Below are 22876 nucleotides of genomic sequence, written 5' to 3'. Positions count from 1 at the left end.
CAGTGGACAGGCTAACATGCAGTTCAAACAGTTGGAGACAGACAGAAGGATGTGTTCATAACATTTTAATGGTTTTGCTTTGTAAGCTAGCAAATACTGAAGATCCAAGTTGGCTAAACTTGAAATATAAAGATTAGTTTGAGACCTGTGTTAATATAATGCCTGCTACAATAAGTTAGTCATTATTAGTGAATGTACATTATGCATGGTTTTTAACAAAAATGGCTTTCTCATAGACAGACTTGAAAGTCAGATCAGTGATTATTGCAAAAAAAAAGCCAGTTCAACTATTTAGATAAAATAATTATATTTAGCCTAGTCATAATTTCATAAGCCCTGAATTCATTCGATTATTGCTGACTGTTTGAAATGCAGTGTATTTGACCTTAAATTGTACAACAAAGCTTAGCTAGAAAAACCTAAAATAATCTAGATACTGTATACCATGAATCGCCCATAAGTGAAAAAAATGGAGATATGATTTTTAGGCCATATCAGCCAGCCCTAGTGCACCCACACACTTTACATGCATACATGTAAATGAAGACTTAGTCGCAGCACACGCATTGTCATACAAACAGTTAGGACCTCTAAAACCAGTATCATCTGCATTATGGCAGGCTCGTCTATCACACAAAGACATGAACACAGTATCTACATTTCTCTCTGCATCTACAATCAATACCACGTTATCAGTTTGTTCAATGTAGAGCAGAACAACCCTGACTATGAACAACTGTAAGTCAAAATGCCTCCCTGTATTCTTGCCTTTACTGTAAATTCATAGCGATTGTTCAAGTCTGATTGCTGTGTGGTGAATATGGGTGATTGTACTTCCATTTTAAAAACAACTATTTCAGTAGTTTTGTATTTTGTACCAATCAGCTGTTGAGTGGCAGCTCAGCTACGCAGTGGGCTTGGCATTAACACCACTGATTAATGCAGGTATGGTAAACACACACACACTGTTATTGCTCGTCTTCCTCCTCCACTGCCCACCTGTTTAACCTGGTGACCTTCTCCCAGCTTTGTGCATTTGCATGATTCCACTGCAGCACTGCAGGTTGGTTTAATCCCTCTCTCTGCAGCCGACTCCTCCCCTCATCCTCCCACCCTCATCCCCCTCCCAGCGCTGCCTGCCAGACAGCTGAACACACTCATCCCTGGCCCATAGGGATTCCTGAACACTGTCTGTGATGTCACCTCAGAGACCTCAGAGATGCTCCCAACACACAGGAGTAAAACTGGCCTCTTCCCAAACTAGTGTAGAAAGACACACATCACAGTGCCACGTTCACAAACTATTCCAAACAAACATTCACATACTAGAACACAAAAATGTCACTAAAAACCATACACACTCTCACAAACACAGAGACCAATAGAATTACCCAGTCTGGAAAAATACCCCACAACACATTGTAGCAAACCGTTTTAATTCACTTACTGGATGACTGAGAAAGCAAAAATAGTGGTTGTCATGGCACTGTACATTCAGTGCATTGGGGAGAATTGTACAATCAAACTGACAATGCAGGGAGGCAGTTATGGAAAACATCACAAATGAATCATAATTTAGCTAAGTCTGAAAAAAATAATATGCAATACAAAAACCAGTACAGTACAAAACACAGATTTATGCTGCCATGAACCATCTACAGTTGAGCTCAAATTCTGTTGATTTGGAAGTTCTCCCATTGTGTGCTTTTTTCCTGCACTGGTTAGACAGGCCCAGTCCTGACCGGCAACAGGGGATATGTGCAACAAGGGTTGGAGTGAAAAACACTGGATGAAATAAGACCAATAAGAGCAGCTTCTGCTTGACACACACCCAGACCGGGTCCAACGAACGGCCCAAACGACCCACCTCCCCAACCGCTCCAATGCTGTGCTCTCCACCCTCGAGTGTCGAGTTCATCACCGGCCAACTTCCCACAGGGCAATGTGCTCTGGACCTGTGGACGTACACACACACACACACACCGACACACACCGACACACACCGACACACACCGACACACACACACACACACACACACACACACACACACACACACACACACACACACACACACACACACACACACACACACACACACACACACACACAGAGGAGTAATAGAGAGAGACAGAGTAGAGGGAATAAATGGTATGGTTTGTATCCCAAATCCCCAGTAATCGTAGCCTGCGCTCCATTCAGACGTGAGTGTGCAGAGGACATTAATATTCTACAACACAGTGGAGGACGCTAAGAATGGAGCACCTTTTCTCTATAGACACATACCCACACACCACACATACTGTACACACCCACACACCACACATACTGTACACACCCACACACCACACATACTGTACACACCCACACACCACACATACTGTACACACCACACATACTGTACACAGACCCACACCACACACACTGTACACACCCACGTGCACACACACCCACACACATACTGTACACACACACGTGCACACACACCCACACACATACTGTACACACACACCGCACATACTGTACACACCCACACACACAGTACACACCCACACGCCCACACATACTGTACACACACACCACACATACTGTACACACACACCGCACATACTGTACACACCCACACACACAGTACACACCCACACATACTGTACACACACACCACACATACTGTACACACCCACGTGCACCCACACATACTGTACACAGCCACACACCACACATACTGTACACACCCACTGTACACACCACACATACTGTGCACACCCACACCACACATACTGTACACATCCACCACACATACTGTACACACACCCACACATACTGTACATACACACCATACATACACGAGTGCAAACAAGCGTGCACAAAACTATTTCCTAGTAATCTCTCATTGGGCCTTGTTTTCATTTTGGGCAATGAGGGCCCAAAATGGAACCCCCAACAGTCAAGGGGTAGGAGGGGAGGATACAAACAGATGTGGCTCTAGCCTAAAACACAATCTCTCTCTCTCTCTCTCTCTCTCTCTCTCTCTCTCTCTCTCTCTCTCTCTCTCTCTCTCTCTCTCTCTCTCTCTCTCTCTCTCTCTCTCTCTCTCTCTCTCTCTCTCTCTCTCTCTCTCTCTCTCTCTCTCTCTCTCTCTCTCTCTCTCTCTCTCTCTCTCTCTCTCTCTCTCTCTCTCTCTCTCTCTCTCTCTCTCTCTCTCTCTCTCTCTCTCTCTCTCTCTCTCTCTCTCTCTCTCTCTCTATCTATCTGGGTAATTGTGTGCACCCCTCAGGCTCCCTGTGCTTTCCACTTATCATTTTATTGGCAATTAACAGAACACATCAATGCAGCTTCACAATTATACCTTCAGGGGGGTACGAGAGAGTGTGTGTGTGTGTGTGTGTGTGTGTGTGTAGGGGAGCTATTAATCACAGTCAAATCCGTTCATTTCACTCTTTGTTGCTCCAATGAATCTTTTGTTTTAGAGTGCTTGTGTAGAGGGGGTTGAGTAAAACATGATCCCAGCTAGTCCAGCTGTGTTCTCATGTGTTCTGTTTTCACCAGCCTTACCACTCCACTTTGAGCTCTGGTCACACACACACACCCACCCACACACCCACACACTCCTCTCCACTGACCCCTCTCTACACAAAGGCTTCTCTCTCTATAAGAAGAGAGAACCGATGGTTTTCCATCAATCGGCACCAGGAGATTCAGAGCTTTTAAACGGTGAGCTGTTAAAAATGTCCAGCAACACTGACTGGATTAGGACGGCCCTGGATGATCAATATGAGATTGCAGAGCTCGCCACCTGCCTAGAACACACACAATTAACCAAAACCAAACAAACAATACCACCCTCCAATTCTGACTCCATCACACTGGTGAATTATAGAGGGGAGAAATGTGTGTGTGTGTTTAGACACTTGGTGCAATTGTAGGCCTGACGTATATCGATCTCTAGAAGGCTCTTTATGAGGAGCCCTGAGTGCCATTGATTCCAGCTGAGTGTATCATTAAAATGTGTGGGCCGTGTCACAGCCTCTCCCTCATAAACACAGACGGTAAACACAGCACCCAGATCAAGAGTTAGGGCTGTGATTTGTTTATGTGTTCTCTGCTCGGGTTTTATACTGAACACTCACTTTGACTCCAGCATCCCTCAGCCAGAGACACCAGGTAAAGATTTAGGGTCCTGATGTCTTTCCCTTGCATGCTGATCTAAGGTCAGTTTTGTGTTTTCTGCTGTGATGGTAAGGGTAGGATTTGGGGATAGTAAGCTGATCCTAGATCTGTGTTGTATGGGTAACTTCTACCTATAGTGTTTGAACTTCTCTCCATCTGTCAGGATTTTTTAGAAGCTGCTGTCAGTCTCTCTCTTAATCTGTTGTCATGGTGATGTCAATGTCCAACAGGTGTTTTAAACCACCTGCAGGTTTAGAGAGTTTTAAGATATATCAGTGAATGCTACATCTAATGGTAATGAGTCTGGATGCAGTGTGAGGACAGATTTCCTTGATTAGAATATCTCAGCATCTCTCTGTGTGTTTCTCTCCACCTCTCTCTCCCTCCCTCTCTTTTCACCTCTCTCTCTGTCTCTCATGGAGTTGTGTTCTCTCACCGTACTGGCAGATGTATCGGTTGCGTGTTTTACAGCGCTGGTCGTTCCAGTTGAAGGCGCTGGAAGCCTGCAGCTCCACACAGTTCCCAAAGCTGCAGGGAGAGGGACACGAGGGAGAGGAGAGAGGGAGGAAGAGTGAGATGGAGGGGACACAGAGACATCTGGTGGTCAGACAGAAGATAACATTCTGCTTTCAAACACAGTAGCCTCAATGTCCAGGGCCCGCCTCAGGGTCCAGGGCCCGCATCTCAGATAAGGTGTTCTGATCTAGGATCTGTCCATATAATCATATTCATTTTGATCTAAAAGGAAAAACTGATCCTAAATCAGCACTCCTACTCTGAGATGCTTTGTGGGTATGGGCCCAGGCTTCTCTCCTCCTGACACAGAGGGTGAGGTGATAATGTTAGGCTACGTGAGACTATACCTGTGTTCCACACAGTATAGAATAACCATGGTGGTAGAAAATATGTTAATTCCAGTAAAAAATATAGTGGAGTCGCATTTGCAGTGCCTCATTCCACCTGCTTACTGTAGATTCTGACAACAATAATATTATTTTATGATTATCCATTCAACAAGGTGATGTGATAATAGAAAGTTATAATTGTTGTTACTATTATCATTAAGTTGTCAAAAGTTATGACTCTCTCACCCCTGGTTGTCAGGCTGTCCAAAGGCGAAGCTGCTGTATGTGGGGATTTCTCCTGAGTCCCAGCGGAAAGAGTCCTTCAGAGGTTTATATGTCAGCCCTGGACACAATACACACAGCCTTACAGGACGCGTATCCTTATCTCACCTTGACACATCTCAATGCTGCTCACACAAACTCACAAAGTCAGTCTGTCAAAGCTATTTGGCTGTACGTATAGAAGGACAGGGAAAGTGACATACCGATCCAGAAGTTGCGTGTCTCAAAGTCGGGGTCTGTGACCTCGTTGCTGGTCTCCAGCTGGCTGAGGTAAAATGCCAGCATGTCCTGAACCTTCTGGTTGTGGATCTGGGCCAGAATCCCCCCTCGCTCCTGGGGTCCAAACACAAACCACAACATGGGTTACACTCACTCACACACTCTCACAATCTCACACTCTCACACTCTCACACTCTCACACTCTCACACTCTCACAATCTCACACTCTCACACTCTCTCTCTCTCACTCTCTCTAACCTGACAGCGGGTCTTGGCTCCATAGTAGGTGTCGACCTCTGGAGACACCATGAAGCACTCTCCATCTATCCTCACATCACAGCTGTGGAAGGGAAACTGCTGCTTCTCTACAGAAACATAAGCAACACACATTAGACCTCAGTAAAGAGACACCAGGCACTGACCATCCATCTTGGCTCAAACTCAGTGTACAGACCGCAGTCCATTCTGGTCACAATAAACACTATGACCTTTTATCATTTTGATTTGCTCAACTCCTGCGTCCTCTCTCCTCCGTCCTCTCTCGCCTCCTTTTGAAAACATCCAAGTTAATCGAGGAGAGTCGGCAAGCAGAGTGAAGGTGGATGAAAATGCACTTGCTTGAAATGAGACGGTCCTTCTCCACTTGTGCGTCAATAGGCAAATTACGTTTACAGAGGTGGATCCCATAATAAATGTGTAAAGTGATCAAAACAAATTAAGTTAGTTGTGGAAGATATTTTATAGATAAAACAATAAGTAGCATATTGTTTTTAAATGTGTGCATGTTCTTAGTCTGACAAAAACAAAAGCTGATTCAAAGGGAGGGGGTGTGACAGACTTCAAAACTCTTCCGCGGTAGGATACACAAGTATCCTCGATGAAAGGTGGCTATCGAGGAGGGGAGGACACTCTTCCTACTGACGAATTGACACACTGTTCGACCACTCGATCAATTATCAGTTTCCAGGTCAAGGAGGAGAGAGGATGGAGGAGAGGACGGAGAAGAGAGGATGGAGGACGGTCTTTTGCCCAAACAAGAAAAACCCCTGAGATGCATATGGCTTGATAACACAGTAAACATTGGAATCCAAACGGGCTCAAACTAGCAGATACAACTTGAATCTAATCAGGCTGAAGCTTAATAGAAAAGAGGGTGCATTGGCTTAGATACAATGATGATAGGAGTCTGGTTCATTCTGGTTTAAAGTAATGGTGAGACAGTGCCACATTGGCTACATAAACTTATTCCCACCAGGGTTGGTGTCAATTCCATTTACATTCAAACAGTAAAGCACCCCCATAACCAACATCACACTCAGCACCCACATAACTAACATCACACTCAGCACCCCCATAACCAACATCACACTCACCTGCACACTCAGCACCCCATAACCAACATCACACTCACCTGCACACTCAGCACCCCCATAACCAACATCACACTCAGCACCCCCATAACCAACATCACACTCAGCACCCCCATAACCAACATCACACTCAGCACCCCCATAACCAACATCACACTCACCTGCACACTCAGCACCCCCATAACCAACATCACACTCAGCACCCCCATAACCAACATCACACTCACCTGCACACTCAGCACCCCCATAACCAACATCACACTCAGCACCCCCATAACCAACATCACACTCACCTGCACACTCAGCACCCCCATAACCAACATCACACTCACCTGCACACTCAGCACCCCCATAATCAACATCACACTCACCTGCACACTCAGCACCCCCATAGTCAACATCACACTCACCTGCACACTCAGCACCCCCATAACCAACATCACACTTGCAGGAGCACTCCTCTTCCTTGTAGCGGCCGTGCACACACTTCACACTGCAGCGCACTGAAACACACACACACACAGTCACACACACAGTCACATACAGTATTTTATTTATTTATTTTACCTTTATTTAACTAGGCAAGTCAGTTAAGAACAAATTCTTATTTTCAATGACGGCCTAGGAACAGTGGGTTAACTGCCTGTTCAGGGGCAGAACGACAGATTTGTACCTTGTCAGCTCAGGGATTTGAACTTGCAACCTTTCGATTACTAGTCCAACGCTCTAACCACTAGGCTACCCTGCCGCCGTATATCGACCATGATGCACCTACAGAGATACCTGAACACACACACACTGCAGAGCATGCCTAGTCAGACACACAGAGGTAATAATGACTGTAGTAGACTGTCAGACTGGTAAACACAGGCACATAGACTGATACCCTGACAGAATCGTCCGGTGAACCTAGGTCCACAATGACACTGGCAGGAGGAGATGTTCAGACGACCATGCTGCCCACAGCTCATACGACATGGGTTCCTGGGGGTCTCTGGAACACAGATACAATTTTCTAAATACCTTTGCTTAAAAGTCTTCATTTTTCCATGAATACATTTAGCCTCCAGTTGGTGCTTGTTCTCTGACAAGGCCATCATTGCATGGTAAGTGGTTAAGTGTTGGCTATACTGTTAAACCGGATTAGGTGAAAACCCCTTCACATGACAATACTTTAAGTGAGGAAAAAAATACACTTAACGTCTTTGGCTCAAAATAGATAATGAACTGTCATCCTCAATAGAGGTGATACGTCGCTTTTAGTGCACTAAAGAGATTCTAAGAAAAAAATCTGTAGAGAACAGAGTTGGTTGAAATAGATACTACTTTGAGTAAAGAACAGCTAATATGATTAAAATGCTAACATTTTTCACTAATTTAAAGATAGACTCATTTATATGACATAGGTTCACAAAATTAACAGCATAGTGGGTCAATTTCCGCAACAACTAACACGGAACCCAAACCGGCTGCGCGTGTGCGCCATCGTGCGCTATCGTGCATACATTTATTTTGTCCCCCTACACCAAACGCGATCACGACATGCAGGTTAAAATATCAAAACAAACTCTGAACCAATGACATTCATTTGGGGACAGGTCGAAAAGCATTAAACATGTATGGCAATTTAGCTAGTTAGCTTGCACTTGCTAGCTAATTTGTCCTATTTAGCTAGCTTGCTGTTGCTAGCTAATTTGTCCTGGGATATAAACATTGAGTTGTTATTTTACCTGAAATGCACAAGGTCCTCTACTCCGACAATTAATCCACACATAAAATGGTCAACCGAATCATTTCTAGTCATCTCTCCTCCTTCCAGGCTTTTTCATCTTTGAACTTACTGTATATGGTGATTGGCATCTACACTTTCATAGTATTACCACGACAACCCGCAAAACAGTTTGTCTTTCAATCACCCACGTGGGTATAACCAATGAGGAGATAGCACGTGGGTACCTGCTTCTATAAACCAATGAGGAGATGGGAGAGGCAGGACTTGCAGTGCGATCTGCGTCAGAAATAGAAAGAAGTTCTATTTTAGCCCGTGGCAACGCAGATGCTCGTTGGCGCGCGCGAGCAGTATGAGTGCAATAATTGAATAACATGGTTTTCTAAATGTATTTTGCGACGCTCGCGCACGCGATGTGTCCGGTCTGGTCAGCATGTAAGAGCGTTGAAGTGCGAGGCTAAACTTCACCACTGTAACAGTGTGAAGCAAACCCATGCACATGTGCAGATACTCTCACTCATCACAATATCTGCGGTGCTGCTCGTGGCAACATAATATCACTGAGTCTATCTTTAATTAATGAGAGCGTTGTCTATAGGGGTCTCACCACACAGTCCTCCCACATGGTCCCACAGTCTGAAGCAGCCTGACATGGAAGAGGTGCAGAGAGAACAGGAGAAACCAGCCACATAGGGCACCACCAACCTCCCATTCACCTCCCAGTTACCCCTGCAGAGAGACATATATCACACACACATGTATATGTACACACACACACACACACACACACACACACACACACACACACACACACACACACACACACACACACACACACACACACACACACACACACACACACACACACACACACACATTAGGTATATTAGTAGTGTTCTTACCCAGGGGAGTATGCACAGACAAATAGCTCCCAGAGAGCATCACCCCTCAGACACAACTGTCTGGCACAGCCCACATTACTGGAGGTGGCCCACACCAACTACAGCAGAGAGAGAGAAAGACAGACAGACGGACAGACAGACACACAGACAGAGTTAGAGAGAAAGAGTGAGAGAGAGAGTATATTGGCAACACAATGTATTGGCATGTGGGCAACACAAACTCAATCCCGCCAATTATTACTCAAATTGAATTGAGAGTTGAATTGAGACTTCTTGTTTTGACAAAGTTACTTAGGCTTGCTGCACAGTTGACAGATCCAGTACTGTTAACCATTACCTGTGTGTAGTGTTGGCAGGTAGCATTCTCTCTGCATTGCCCACTCAGGTACATGTAGTCCCGCCCTTCCTCGAACCATGAGTCAATGACCTCAGCAAATGAGCTGGTGGCATGAGCTGAATGATGGGTGTTCCAGCCAATGTGGCGGAGCGGTTGGTCCTGAGGAGCGGGATTTGTGTGGCAGGATTTCGCCCTCTCCTGGGCAAGTTTGACCAGCTTCTCACTCCAGTCCTACAGATATGGGGAAGGGGGGAGACAACGCACGCACGCACACACACACACACACACACACACACACACACACACACACACACACACACACACACACACACACACACACACACACACACACACACACACACACACACACACACACACACACACACACACACACACACACACACACACACACACACACACACACACACACACACACACATGTTTAAACAAATAGAATGGGGAACTACCTTCCCATGACTGAGGGTGACAGACCGACTTCCTCTCTTTGTGACCTGAAGTGCTCTTTTTCAGGGACACATTTTGCTTTTGGGACACTCCCATGCCAGGCTCTCCATTTAGCCACCTATTGTTAATGTTCACTGACAAGGTTTCTTCTGAAGACTTAGTCGCAGGGCTCTGGAAATCGATAGCCTAAAATGGATACAGTATTTAGGGACTGATGGGGAGATCGATAAAATGACAGACTGTGTGGGAGTATGAGAGGGAAATAAATAAATAAAGTTGGTTGTATGAGCACAGACCATGGCACAGTGACTCTGCTGCTCCGCCAGCAGACCATTGGGTCACTGAGTATACTATCTCATCCTCATAGGTCTTAAATAGATCAACAACAGCAAGTGTGCTATCCATCGCTAAAGGCCAGCACAGGCCATGTGATGGTACCTGATCTTAAACAAGACAGTCCTAAAGAAACTACACAGTCAGTATGGTGAACAGCGAACACCCTGGGAGGCTGAAAGGTGATCTCTGCTTTTAAAGCTGGTGCACTTAGGGCAGGATTCCGGCTAAGCAAGGTGGCCTATGAGCCCTGTATTTGTATTTATTATGGATCCCCATTAGTGCTACTCTTCCTGGGGTCCACCACAATTAAGGCAGTTATACAATTTAAAAAACATTGCAATACATTCACAGCACACTGTGTGCCCTCAGGCCCCTACTCCACCACTACCACATATCTACAATACAAAATCCATGTGTACGTGTGTGTGTATAGTGAGTATGTTTTCGTGTGTGTGTATGCATGTGACTGTGCCTATGTTAGTGTTTCTTCACAGGCGTTTCATAAAGTGTATTTTTATCTGTTTTTTAAATCTAATATTACTGCTTGCATCAGTTACTTGATATGGAATAGAGTTCCATGTAGTCATGACTCTATGTAATACTGTGCGCCTCCCATAGTCTGTTCTGGACTTGGGGACTGTGAAGACCTGTATTTAACATGAGATCCTCTCTAAGCTTTACAGGAATGTGGTTCTGAATATAAAACAGCAACACCTCCACCATTGGCATTTCTGTCTTTTCTGTAAATGTTATAACCTTGTATTGCTACCACTGTATCATCAAAGGTATTATCTAAGTGAGTTTCAGCGATAGTCAGAATATGAATGTCATATTATTGATTTCATGAACCTTGTTTCTTAAGCTACATATGTTAACGTGGGCTATTTTGAGCACTTTTCTGGGATGCTTACTTGTTTTCATTGCATTACTGGAGAATTTAGCAGAAGTAGATATGCTCATGTTATTTATGTTAGTGCAGGGTGAGATGCACACAGTGGACTTCCTACTAGGGCACACCGGCTCAGTGCTAACAGTATGAATCTCATCATAGGTACATGATTACTGCATAGTGCATACATTAGCTGTAGGATCAGCAAAGTCATAGGGGCATAAATTAGGTTAGTTACATTGTCTACCAATGTCCCTGCTATAATGTACATTTGCTGAAGCATTATGACAACTCAGTGTCACAATGGTAGGAAGTAACTGAGCTGGGCTTGGGACATTGATAAGTCATTGTCTCAACGCAGCCTTATAATGCTGTGAAAGGATCCAGGAACCCAAATGATTTCGGGGGATCCCATCCTCCTTATAAAACATGTTTTGTATCCAAAAGGTATTGAAATTGTCAACAAAAGTTACACCCATTGAGCTCCTCTATGTCTCTCCTCTCACTATGAGAGGAGAGACAGAGACACTGGTAGACTGGGATGTAGGGGGAGCTTAGAGAGTTGGAGAAGGGGTCGTGGAGTGTAGGGGTAAATGGGGGTGGGGAGTAGGGGGCCACAGGCGGGACAGTCTGGGCGGGTTAGCGTCCTTTAATAATGCCCTGGTCTGGTGAGAGGTGTGTGTCTCTAAAGTGGAGGGATCAAATGAAACCCCAACGTCACACACCTATTAACATTCTCTCCTCTCCTGGCACAGAGCCTGCTACAACATAGACAGACTCACAGGGTTATGCTTAAAGATACAGTACAGTCAGAGACATGATGGGCCTGTCAGTATCAAGTACTGAGTTGGGATATCCGCCCACTAAAGAGACACAAGGCACTGAGGCAGATGAAGAACTGAGTGTCTAAACAGTGTCCCAGTAGACACATTTATAAGCATACAGTGCATTTGGAAAGTACTCAGACCCCTTCACTTTTTACACATTTTGTTACTTTACAGCCTAATTCTAAAATGGATTATATTGTTTTTTCCCCCTCATCAATCTACACACAATACCCCATAATGACAAAGCAAAAAGAGGCTTTTAGAAATGTTTGCAAATTTGTAAAAAATGTACGTGAGGATATATTACTGTGTTCTTGGGGACCTTCAATGCTGCAGAAAATGTTTGGTACCCTTCCCCAGATCTGTGCCTCGACACAATCCTGTCTCCGAGCTCTTCGACAATTCCTTCGACCTCATGGCTTGGTTTTTTGCTCTGACATGCACTGTAAACTGTGGTACCTTATATAGACAGGTGTGTGCCTTTCCAAATCATGTCCAATCAATTGAATTTACCACAGGTGGACTCCAATCAAGTTGTATAAACATCTCAAAGATGATCAATGGAAACAGGATGCACCTGAGCTCAATTTCGGGTCTCATAGCAAAGAGTCTGAATACTTATGTAAATAATATTTTTTATTTGCAATACATTTGCAAAAATTTCAAAAAAACAGTTTACGCTTTGTCATTATTGGGTATTGTATGTAGATTGATGAGGATTTTTTTTATATAATACATTTTAGAATAAGGCTGTAACGTAACAAAATGTGGAAAAAGTCTGAATCTTTTCTGAATGCACTGTATAAGCAGCATATAAACAGTGTGGATTTTTCTGTTTTGCTGATGAGGAACTGATGAGGCAGCCTCTGCCTCTGTTAGGACAGGTAGACGGACAGTGGCTGTCACTCATTGACTAAGCTGTTTGACCCCTGTCTCATCTTGTGCGCGTCGAGTGGTAGCAGAATGTCTCCGCTCAGCGTGAACTGCCCCGGCAACCACAGCCAGTTACCGTGGAGACGGCTGTCAGCACTCAGGACCTGAGCGTGAAAGGGGGGTGTTTCCACATATGCCGTTTCACGACTGGCCCCCCAAGAAGGGGTCCTGTTTCAGAGATGGGGAGAGGGGACAGAGGGGGAGGAAAGGGGGAGGGAGAGGGTATCCTGGCACACATCAGTGGGATGTCATGCAAAGCTATCCGACTCCCACTCGCTCTTCAGAGAGATCTAAAATTTTGCCAGGCCATCAACATACAACCATCTCTCCATTTCACTGACCCCCATCTCTTCTCCTTCACCATTACTACAGCCCCCACCAGTCACATCTTTCCACACCTTCTCAACATTGCTCCTCAAAGATTCTGCCAGCCTTCCATCACCTTGAGAGGGCCCCAACACAAACAGACTCTCCAGGCCACTCCTGTCCTACTGATAGCCACATCTCACAGCCTGCCTGTGTGTACTCAGCAGAGCTCACAGCTGGTGTTTTCACCTGAATGTGTGTTATAAAAAACACCCCCCTTAGAGAGGAGCCAGAATGAGACAGCCAAACAAATCAGTGTCATTTCCTCCATAGTGGCTTGAATGGGTCCATTGACAGGTGAAAAGAGGGGAGTTTTCATCTTGTCACCTTTTAAGTAAATCTTCCTCTGGCACATTTGTGTTAATATTTAAGGGCCTTCTAAAAGGGAACACTGACCCGTTTGTCAATTATTCAACCTTGCAGTGAAGTAAGAGATCCTCAATAGTCAGAAACACTAACTGTAGCCATGTGTTTCAATTTATTAAGGAAAATACCTACTAAAACTCAGATGAAGGTCTTATGACTGACACACGAAAACATTGGAGAGAATACAACAGTCCCAGTGTATGGGAGTATACATGCCATACTATAAAGAGCTTGGAAAGGATGATATTGCTTCCTGTAGGACTAACTTCATCATTAGCACTACTTCCTCATCATAGGACATTTGTTGTTTGATGAATGGAGGCATGTCCAGATGTCAGGGGAGTGACAGCTAATTAAGAGTGTGCTAAGCCCCTTTGAGCACATTGTTCCCCCTGATGTCCTCTGGTCAAAATCATCAACGCACGCTTTGATGCCGCCAGAGGGGAGCAGGGTCACCGGGCAAGTCCCCTTCTTGAATGTTCCATTTCACGTCACAATGCATCAGCGCAAGGAATTAAGTAAGTACAGGAGTGAAGCAAAGACCAGACATAGGAGTATGTTGAGTCTTACTCTGTTATGGTCCGTAAAGTCAACAACTTATAGCTGAGGAATTGATGTTGGCAAGGAGTGCAGACCATAAAATAAGCCAAGACAGCACAGAGCTTTTAATAGCAAAGTGACAATCAGCAGGAACACTGTTTCCCAGGCGATGTTTTCATGCACACTCAAAACTGTCTTTTAGCCGTGGGAGTCCTCAGCTAAGTGGAGACATTAAGTGGGTTGAACTTTGACCTAAAGTACTGTAAATTACTTAACTACAGACGCACACATAGCCTATATACTTTCTCTCACACATATCCAGCATGCAAAACTTGAAATTACGTCATTACAACGAGAAAATTAGTTTCTGCAATGAGTAGACGTAATACAAACGCCTCCCTCTGTCTTACACCAAAAGAAAATACTTAATTTCCATTTCTGTATTTGAAGCAAAGTACCTCCTATTGTCAGACAGGCTTCCCCAGCCCTCGGTGAACCTCCAGAGGGCATGGACTGAGTACAGAGAGAGAAGAGCCTCATTTGTGAAACTGTGTGAAGCGCTGCTCTTTTATCTCCTGAAGAGAAGAAGAAGAGGGCGGCTGCTGCAGGGCCACACTATAATATCTTTACCGACACAATGAGACAGCGCTTACCCACACCTGCTGCCATGCCTGGGTGGAAATTCCTCAAAGAGAATCACAAACGCAGCTAAAGCCCTGAGCCTTTTAAGCGTTTATCAGTAAAGCTCCTTAATATGCTTCATCAGCTCGCCCGGATTCCTCCATCGGCCTTCGCAAGCAAATTACCTGTAATACCACAGTCCTGAATGCTGCATGATAATATCCTCATCCTCTTTTTCTCATTACATGTTATCAGCTATGTGCAGTTTGCCGATGCTTAGCAGCAGTCTAGGAACTCTGCTCTATCTGTATACATGGGCTTTGAGAACGCAATCTATGATAAGTGAATGTTTTGGACGAAACGGCCATTAGGCCTCTAGGACATACTATTCAACCCCACCGTTTTGTGTTTCATTATCCACTGATTGTCCTCTGTCGTCGTCTGTCCTCATGCAATGTAAGCGGGAGATAAGGGAGATAAGACTGGCACAGTAATAGTGTCACGCCCTGATCTGTTTCACCTGTCCTTGTGCTTGTCTCCACCCCCCTCCAGGTGTCGCCCATCTTCCCAATTATCTGTACCTTTGCCTTACCCTGGATTTTCAACCCATGTCTGTCTTTGCCTGCCCCTGTGCCACAATAAACATTGTTACTTCGACAGACTGCATCTGGGTCTTACCTTGATCCCTGATAAATAGATGGCATCAGATATGGAGAAAATGCCCAGTGGTTCTCATTGACTCAACAAACAGGGGGATTATCATTGGAGGCTTGTCACACATTAGTGTCGTTTCAGGCTGCACAGTGCCTACCCTCACTATTCACTCAGTCCTTGGGTAACATGCTTGTTTTGTCTCACGTTATCTGAGTGTTTAAGTGGAAATCATGAGACTATCCCTGAGACCGTTAGTCTGCATTACCTAATCAGTGATGAAAACTACAACTTCTTCAATTTAGTTCAATTAAGTTCAGTTAAGATTCATTTACATTGCCTTCAGAAAGTATTCACACTCCTTGACTTTTTCCACATTTTGTTGTGTTACAATGTAGAATAAGTCAAGGGGTATGAATACTTTCTGAGGCACTGTATACAACTAGTCGCTGTAATTTTCACATGACTAGTCAGTCTGCGGGCAAACAACGATTCTAACAGTGAGGAAACCCTAAATCTAACTGAGCCGCCAGGTAGGCGCTGCCATTGACTTCATCTACACACACTGATATAACATCTATCCTGCCTGTTAGTTTGAGTAGAGACAGAGAGACACAGTATGTAATCCTCCTGGTCCCTAACAGGTATATCTATCTCAGAGCCCCAGGGACAGATCCCAGATCCACCCCACACAGTGTTGATGGCCTTCAGCATTAACACCCTGCCAGAGACAGCACCATACAGAACAGCTGTGGTGTCAGTGCCCCTGTGACTGCAACATGCACTGTCTTCGTTAACACACTGATATTCACTGTCTCTCACTGTTGGGAATATCAACGTTTCAACAGAAGATACCCTGTGAGAAATCTCTGGTGTCGCTGCCTTTGTTTAGTTGTTAGAGATGGGGAAATGGGGATACCCTCAGAGAGGGAGGAACTGTGACTACTTATGAGGATACGATTTCAACTGATCTGTACAGTACCTTTGGATATAATATATAGCTGTGTTATAAATCATGGAACAAATGGAGGGCCTTTACCGAGGGCTCGGTTAACCAAGAGACAGACTCTGTGACAAACGGTAATTGGGAGCATGGGAAAGAGCACAGGGGAGGGTTTCTGGCAGGGCTCTATTTCAGGTGACCTTGGTGTCCAGCAGGCAGCAGCAGCCATGTAACTCAGTGATGTGTTTCAAAGGGGCCAGCCTGCATGGCAGCACGGCAGTCGGCATAGTTACATTTGCTTACAGCTCCGGGTAGAAGTTGCCATCATAGAGCTAGGACCAGCCTATCCTCCCCAATCAGAGGGGCAGACAGACAAACAGACAGACAAACTGACACACACACACACACACACACATACACACACACACACACACACACACACACACACACACACACACACACACACACACAGGAAAATATTGAAAGGCAGGCAAGGCAACTAACCATTTTTTGCATGTTAGCGGCCATGGGGGTGACCCAGCTGCGCAGCCTATTGTGCTGTGTAACAATCAGAAAATGCTCCTTCAACCCAAGCCCTGGAATAAAGAAAAGCACACAATTATTTAGGACTGGTCGCCATGGCAATGGAATGCAAGTGTCTGTAAGGGGGACAAGGGGGTTGGTTGAAAGGTCTGTTGATACAGTAGCACTCCACAACATTGGGACAGTGTATATCCACAGCCTGTACATGCCATAGGCTAAACAAATTTGTATGGCCTATCATTTGGAGAACTGAAATGTGTATTGCCGCCTATCATTGGAGAACTAATATCTCTATTCAATATATAGGCCTTGTAGCCTTACTGAGGATGTTTTTCCCAAATAGGAATGTGACAGAAATATAACAAAATCTTACAATTTTCAGAGTCCTATAGCATTCTTTATTTTATTGGGTAAGAAGAAAAATCGCATAGGTTATTTTGATTAAACATAGCATAGCATAATTTACTAATGAATGTTATCGGCTGTTTAGCCTAAATGCTAATCACATTTTAGCAATTTACAATTTAAGATGGAATGTAGGAAACAGATGACAACTTACAAGTTGTATTTGCTTAAAATAAGTTAGTTAGTCCAGTATGGCTCAGTTGATAGAGCATGGCGCAAGGGTTGTGGGTTCGATTCCCACGGGGGCCCAGTATGAAAATGTATGCACTCATTACGATAAGTCGCTCTGGATGAGAGGGTCTGCTAAAATGTTAGCCTATATCCACTGTAAATTAAATAACATTGCAGAGTGAAATGTTCTGCATTAATTAGAATAGTTTGAGGATTCTTTGCAAGAGAAGTTAATAAAAACCATCACACTTTTCTTCACATATACTGTATCGCGTGCATCGGCCACCCTGCTGTTTTCCTCTCACCAGTGCTGAGCCGAACACAGAACAGCGCGCTCTTACCGCTCTCAGATGAATCAGCGCGGCTCGGTTTCTCCGTGATTATCCTATTCGCGTGGGTGCTGTACGGGGTCTGGAGGGTCACCATGAAAAACAGAAGCAGACACGAGGGACCAGTTAGAGACCCCATGGCTACTGAGGTAAATTGTGCCAAGTACTCTAAACTCCTCGTGGACAAGTGGCTCCCTCTTTTACCCTCCTCTTCTCTCCCTCTCTTTCACTCCCACTCACTCTCTCTCTCTCCCCTTCCCACGAGTTGTCAACATTTTGCAACTGTTCTTATCCACTCACGCGCACACAGTTGGCCGCTACTCAAACTTTAGTTGAATGAATGATACACGATCAGCGATAAACCCACATGCACAACCAAACTTCTAAAAGCGTGGCTGACCTTTTAACCACACAAATCAAATCAAATCAGTATTAAGTCATGCAGTGGTGACCCGGTGGGGCTGTTAAGTCTGTTTAGCTAAAATATATATATACAGTGCCAGTCAAAAGTTTGGACACACCTACTCATTCAAGGGTTTTTCTTTATTTTAGTATTTTCTATAATGTAGAATAATAGTGAAGACATCAAAACCATGAAATAACACATATGGAATCATGTAGTAAGCAAAAACGTTTTAAACAAATCAAAATATATATATATTTTGGATTCTTCAAAGTAGCCACCCTTTGCCTTGATGACAGCTTTGCACACTCTTGACATTCTCTCAACCTGAAGACCTGAAGATCACTGACATCATGATTCAACTGTGTTTTTTATGGTTGTTTCCAGTTGTCTTGAAAGCACCTTTGATGACAAAATTTGCCCACAAGAAGCACCACCACGCCACCTTCCTGTTCAAGTGAGGACAGCGCAACAATGGTGAGTCCAAAAATGTATTGTATGCCGCTGCATAAATTAGCTCATGTGCTTTTCTTCACGAGGAGGGATACTATATAATGTTGTTGGGTCTGTAACCATGCTTGCCAGTGACAGTCGCTTCCCATTCAAATATTTGTTTTCAACAAAAAGTTCAGTAATAGACCCGTGTAATTCCAGTTGATATTGCAAGCATTGTTTATTGTTTTCTTGTCACCGTTATAGTGCAGTGAATGTATTGTTATGTGCTGTGTTGTGTAGTGGCTTTGCTGGCATGCATAAAAACAATGGTTGAGTTTGCCCCACCAAGATTTACATGCTAAAATCGTCACTGGTCTCATATGTGAAAATGTTTCGTCTGTTCCTCAAAATTGTAAATGTCAACCATTCCCATGAAAAATTAGGTGAGACAATTCAACTCATTCAAGTTGTCTACAGAGAATATACAGTGCATTCGGAAAGTATTCAGACCCCTTGACTTTTTCTACATTTTGTTACGTTACAGCCTTATTCTAAAATATATATTTTTTAAATCCCTGATCAATCTACACACAATACCCCTGTCACGCCCTGGCCTTAGTTATCTTTGTTTTCTTTATTATTTTAGTTAGGTCAGGGTGTGACATGGGGGATGTATGTGTTTTGTATTGTCTAGGGGTTTTGTATGTTTATGGGGCAGTGTCTAGTCTAGGTGTATGTATGTCTATGGTTGCCTAGATTGGTTCTCAATTAGAGACAGCTGTCTATCGTTGTCTCTGATTGGGAACCATATTTAGGCAGCCATATTCATTAGGTAGTTCGTGGGTGATTGTCTATGTGTAGTGTTTGTGTCAGCACTATTTGTTTATAGCGTCACGTTCGTTCGTTTGTTGTTTTGTTAGTTTGTCAAGTGTTCTTTGTTTCATTTCATTAAAAGAAGAATGCATTGTTATCACGCTGCGCCTTGGTCCTCCACTCTTCAACCATATAACGAACGTGACAACCCCATAATGACAAAGCAAAAACTTTTTAACATTTTTAATATTAGCAAATTTATTACAAATAAAAACTGTAATAGCTTGTTTATTCAGACCCTTTCCTATGAGACTCTAAATCGCCACTGCTTCCTTCCAAACCACTTTTGCGATTTCCGACTTGTTTTGTAATGTTTATGTCCAATGGCCGATGAGTACCGAGACGTTTTATTTCTCTTCATATGAAAAGGTTTGAAAAGGATTTGCCAGTAGATTTTCAACGCGATTCATGATGACGACTGCTTGTCTAGGTTGATAGCGAATATTTTGAAAGTGAACTGATCATGTCAACATCCTAATCAAAGCTATGGTAGATAAAACGTCCTTTGATCTGTGGCCAATGACCTTGAGCCTTATTGGACGGGCCCTTCTACCGTAAATCTATGCCAGCACCCAAAGGGGCTTGAACTTTCTAGCTCTCCCTGTAGATTTTTTCGGTGACGAGGTGTCCCCATGAGTGACAGAACACTGAGCCAATCACAGCGCAACTAGAGAACATTACCAACCCCTACGCTCTGTATTTTCCGCTGGCTGCCCCATCACTTCAGAAAGTACTGAGCTAGGCTGAAACACCTGCATTTTGGAGCTGCCTCACTCAATAAAGCTAAAAAGAGAACATGTTGTATGTGGCTTTATTAACAGTTTTTTACATTGTTTGCAAACAGATATTTGATATGTAAAAAATACATATACAGTACCAGTCAAAAGTTTGGACACACCTACTCATTCAACGGTTCTTTATTTTTACTTTTTTCTACATTGAGAGAATGTCAAGAGTGTCTTCACAAGGTCCTTTGCTGTTGTTCTGGGATTGATTTGCACTTTTCGCACCAAAGTACGTTCATCTCTAGGAGACAGAACGCGTGTCCTTCCTGAGCGGTATGACGGCTGCGTGGTCCCATGGTGTTTATACTTGCGTACTATTGTTTGCACAGATGAACGTGGTACCTTCAGGCATTTGGAAATTTCTCCCAAGGCTGAACCAGACTTGTGTAGGTCTACAATTTAATTTAGCAAATTAATGACTTAAAATGGAAATGAATTACTTAAAAATCATACAATGTGATTTTCTGGATATTTTTTTATTAGATTCCGTCTCTCACAGTTGAAGTGTACCTATGATAAAAATTACAGACCTCTACATGCTTTGTAAGTAGGAAAACCTGCAAAATCGGCAGTGTATCAAATACTTGTTCTCCCCACTGTATATATTAGCTAAACAGAGCCCCATCTGTCCTGAATGACAGGTCGCCACTGTAAAACACATAGGATGTGTGTATATATGGAAAAATAGACCTTAAAAAATGTCCACCAATCGATTTGGTCAAGCAGACGACTTTTGATTAATCAATAGTTTTTTTAGTCTGGACCAGCCCTAAGGCCAATGTATACCCTATGTAAAACAATCAAGATAACATAAATTAAAAGCCAAAGGTGACTGTCAGTAGGCCTATCTGAGTGATCCCAGGTGTGGCGTAGGGCAAGCTACATACAACAGTAGGCTACATCCGTGTTAGCACAAGTCAATTACTGTAGCCTAAACTCTTTATTAAGAACATATACCGTACTTGAGAGATAGACAAGGAGCCCAAACAGAGCAGACATCAGTGTCACTGATCCATGAGAATAACATCTACAACTTATATGGACTCACAATGAAAATATTTATGTTTCACTGAAGGCAACAGACATAACAAATATCTGACATGTGGCTTTTTTTCAATTAAGGTTTTCCAAAGAACAGATATTTTGTGTGTGTGTGTGTGTGTGTGTGTGTGTGTGTGTGTGTGTGTGTGTGTGTGTGTGTGTGTGTGTGTGTGTGTGTGTGTGTGTGTGTGTGTGTGTGTGTGTGTGTGTGTGTGTGTGTGTGTGTGTGTGTGTGTGTGTGTGTGTTCATTTGATGAGACTGGGCTACCAATGACTGGCAGTACAGTCCTAACTATGGCATTCATTTGGAGAATTCTGCACCGCTTGTCCTATTTCCTCAGGATAGGTAACTACAGTGATTGCAGAGTGTAGCGCTGAAAGAAATGGCTCAGTCCGCCTTCATGCAATAGTGGGTAACACTGTGAGAGAGACCAAATAATCAGAGGTTTTCCTATGCCATCTCTATGTGGCTAATCTCTGCAAACACAAAGTACAACTATAGAATGAGATAAGTTTCAATAATCAGGGATGCTCACACACCATGACGAGAAATCTCACCCATCTTTTCAGGAATCCTTTGTTACGTAGTGGTCTACTACAGCAGTAGATCCCCACAAAGTCAGCAAGACAATATAATCACCACAGTGAAACTATGAAACGTCTGCTGAACAGAAGAGTTCTGATACCCAATCATTCTCCATCATCACATCAAAACCCCAACTTTTCCAACTACACCCCCGCCGCACGACACACAAACATATCAAATGTCTTGACCATTAGTAGGAAATAATATGCGCAAATGTAATCAAAAATGACATTTCACAATAAATCCCTCCAAACTTGAGTATTCTCAAGACTCTGTGATTTAATTTGAGGGTTCATACTGTATGTGTGTTCCCCACAGAAACTGAAAGACAGGGGGTAGGGGGTGTGTATTGGGGAACCAGTTTCAACAGAACCTCAACTAACTGTGCTGTTCTGCTTCTCATTACAGAAGGATCTCACAGGATTGAGAGCCATCTCGTGTTTCTGTATTAAATTCTCAAAGATATAAAAGAACAGACATTGTGGAGTGAGACCCCCATGCAGTGAGGCACCAATC

At 43.7% G+C, this 22876-nt stretch overlaps 1 protein-coding gene across 1 annotated transcript; it reads right to left on the bottom strand.

The window, feature by feature from the left end:
• Nucleotides 1-1419: 1419 nt before the first annotated feature.
• Nucleotides 1420-18489, bottom strand: LOC139576123 (C-type lectin domain family 18 member A-like). Its single transcript, XM_071401806.1, has 12 exons — nt 18250-18489; nt 17294-17385; nt 9853-10083; nt 9516-9613; nt 9221-9342; nt 7771-7878; nt 7295-7387; nt 5773-5879; nt 5499-5628; nt 5260-5356; nt 4605-4696; nt 1420-1955 (listed from the first exon to the last, which is right to left on the bottom strand). The coding sequence occupies exons 1-12, from the start codon at nt 18374-18376 to the stop codon at nt 1918-1920; spliced, it is 1335 nt and encodes a 444-aa protein (XP_071257907.1). The 5' UTR covers nt 18377-18489; the 3' UTR covers nt 1420-1917.
• Nucleotides 18490-22876: the final 4387 nt, after the last annotated feature.

Source organism: Salvelinus alpinus, chromosome 5, assembly GCF_045679555.1.
Source record: "Salvelinus alpinus chromosome 5, SLU_Salpinus.1, whole genome shotgun sequence".
In the NCBI taxonomy this organism is placed as follows: domain Eukaryota; kingdom Metazoa; phylum Chordata; class Actinopteri; order Salmoniformes; family Salmonidae; genus Salvelinus; species Salvelinus alpinus.
Note: the sequence above shows the minus strand (reverse complement) of the source record. Positions and strands in the feature narration are given on the sequence as shown.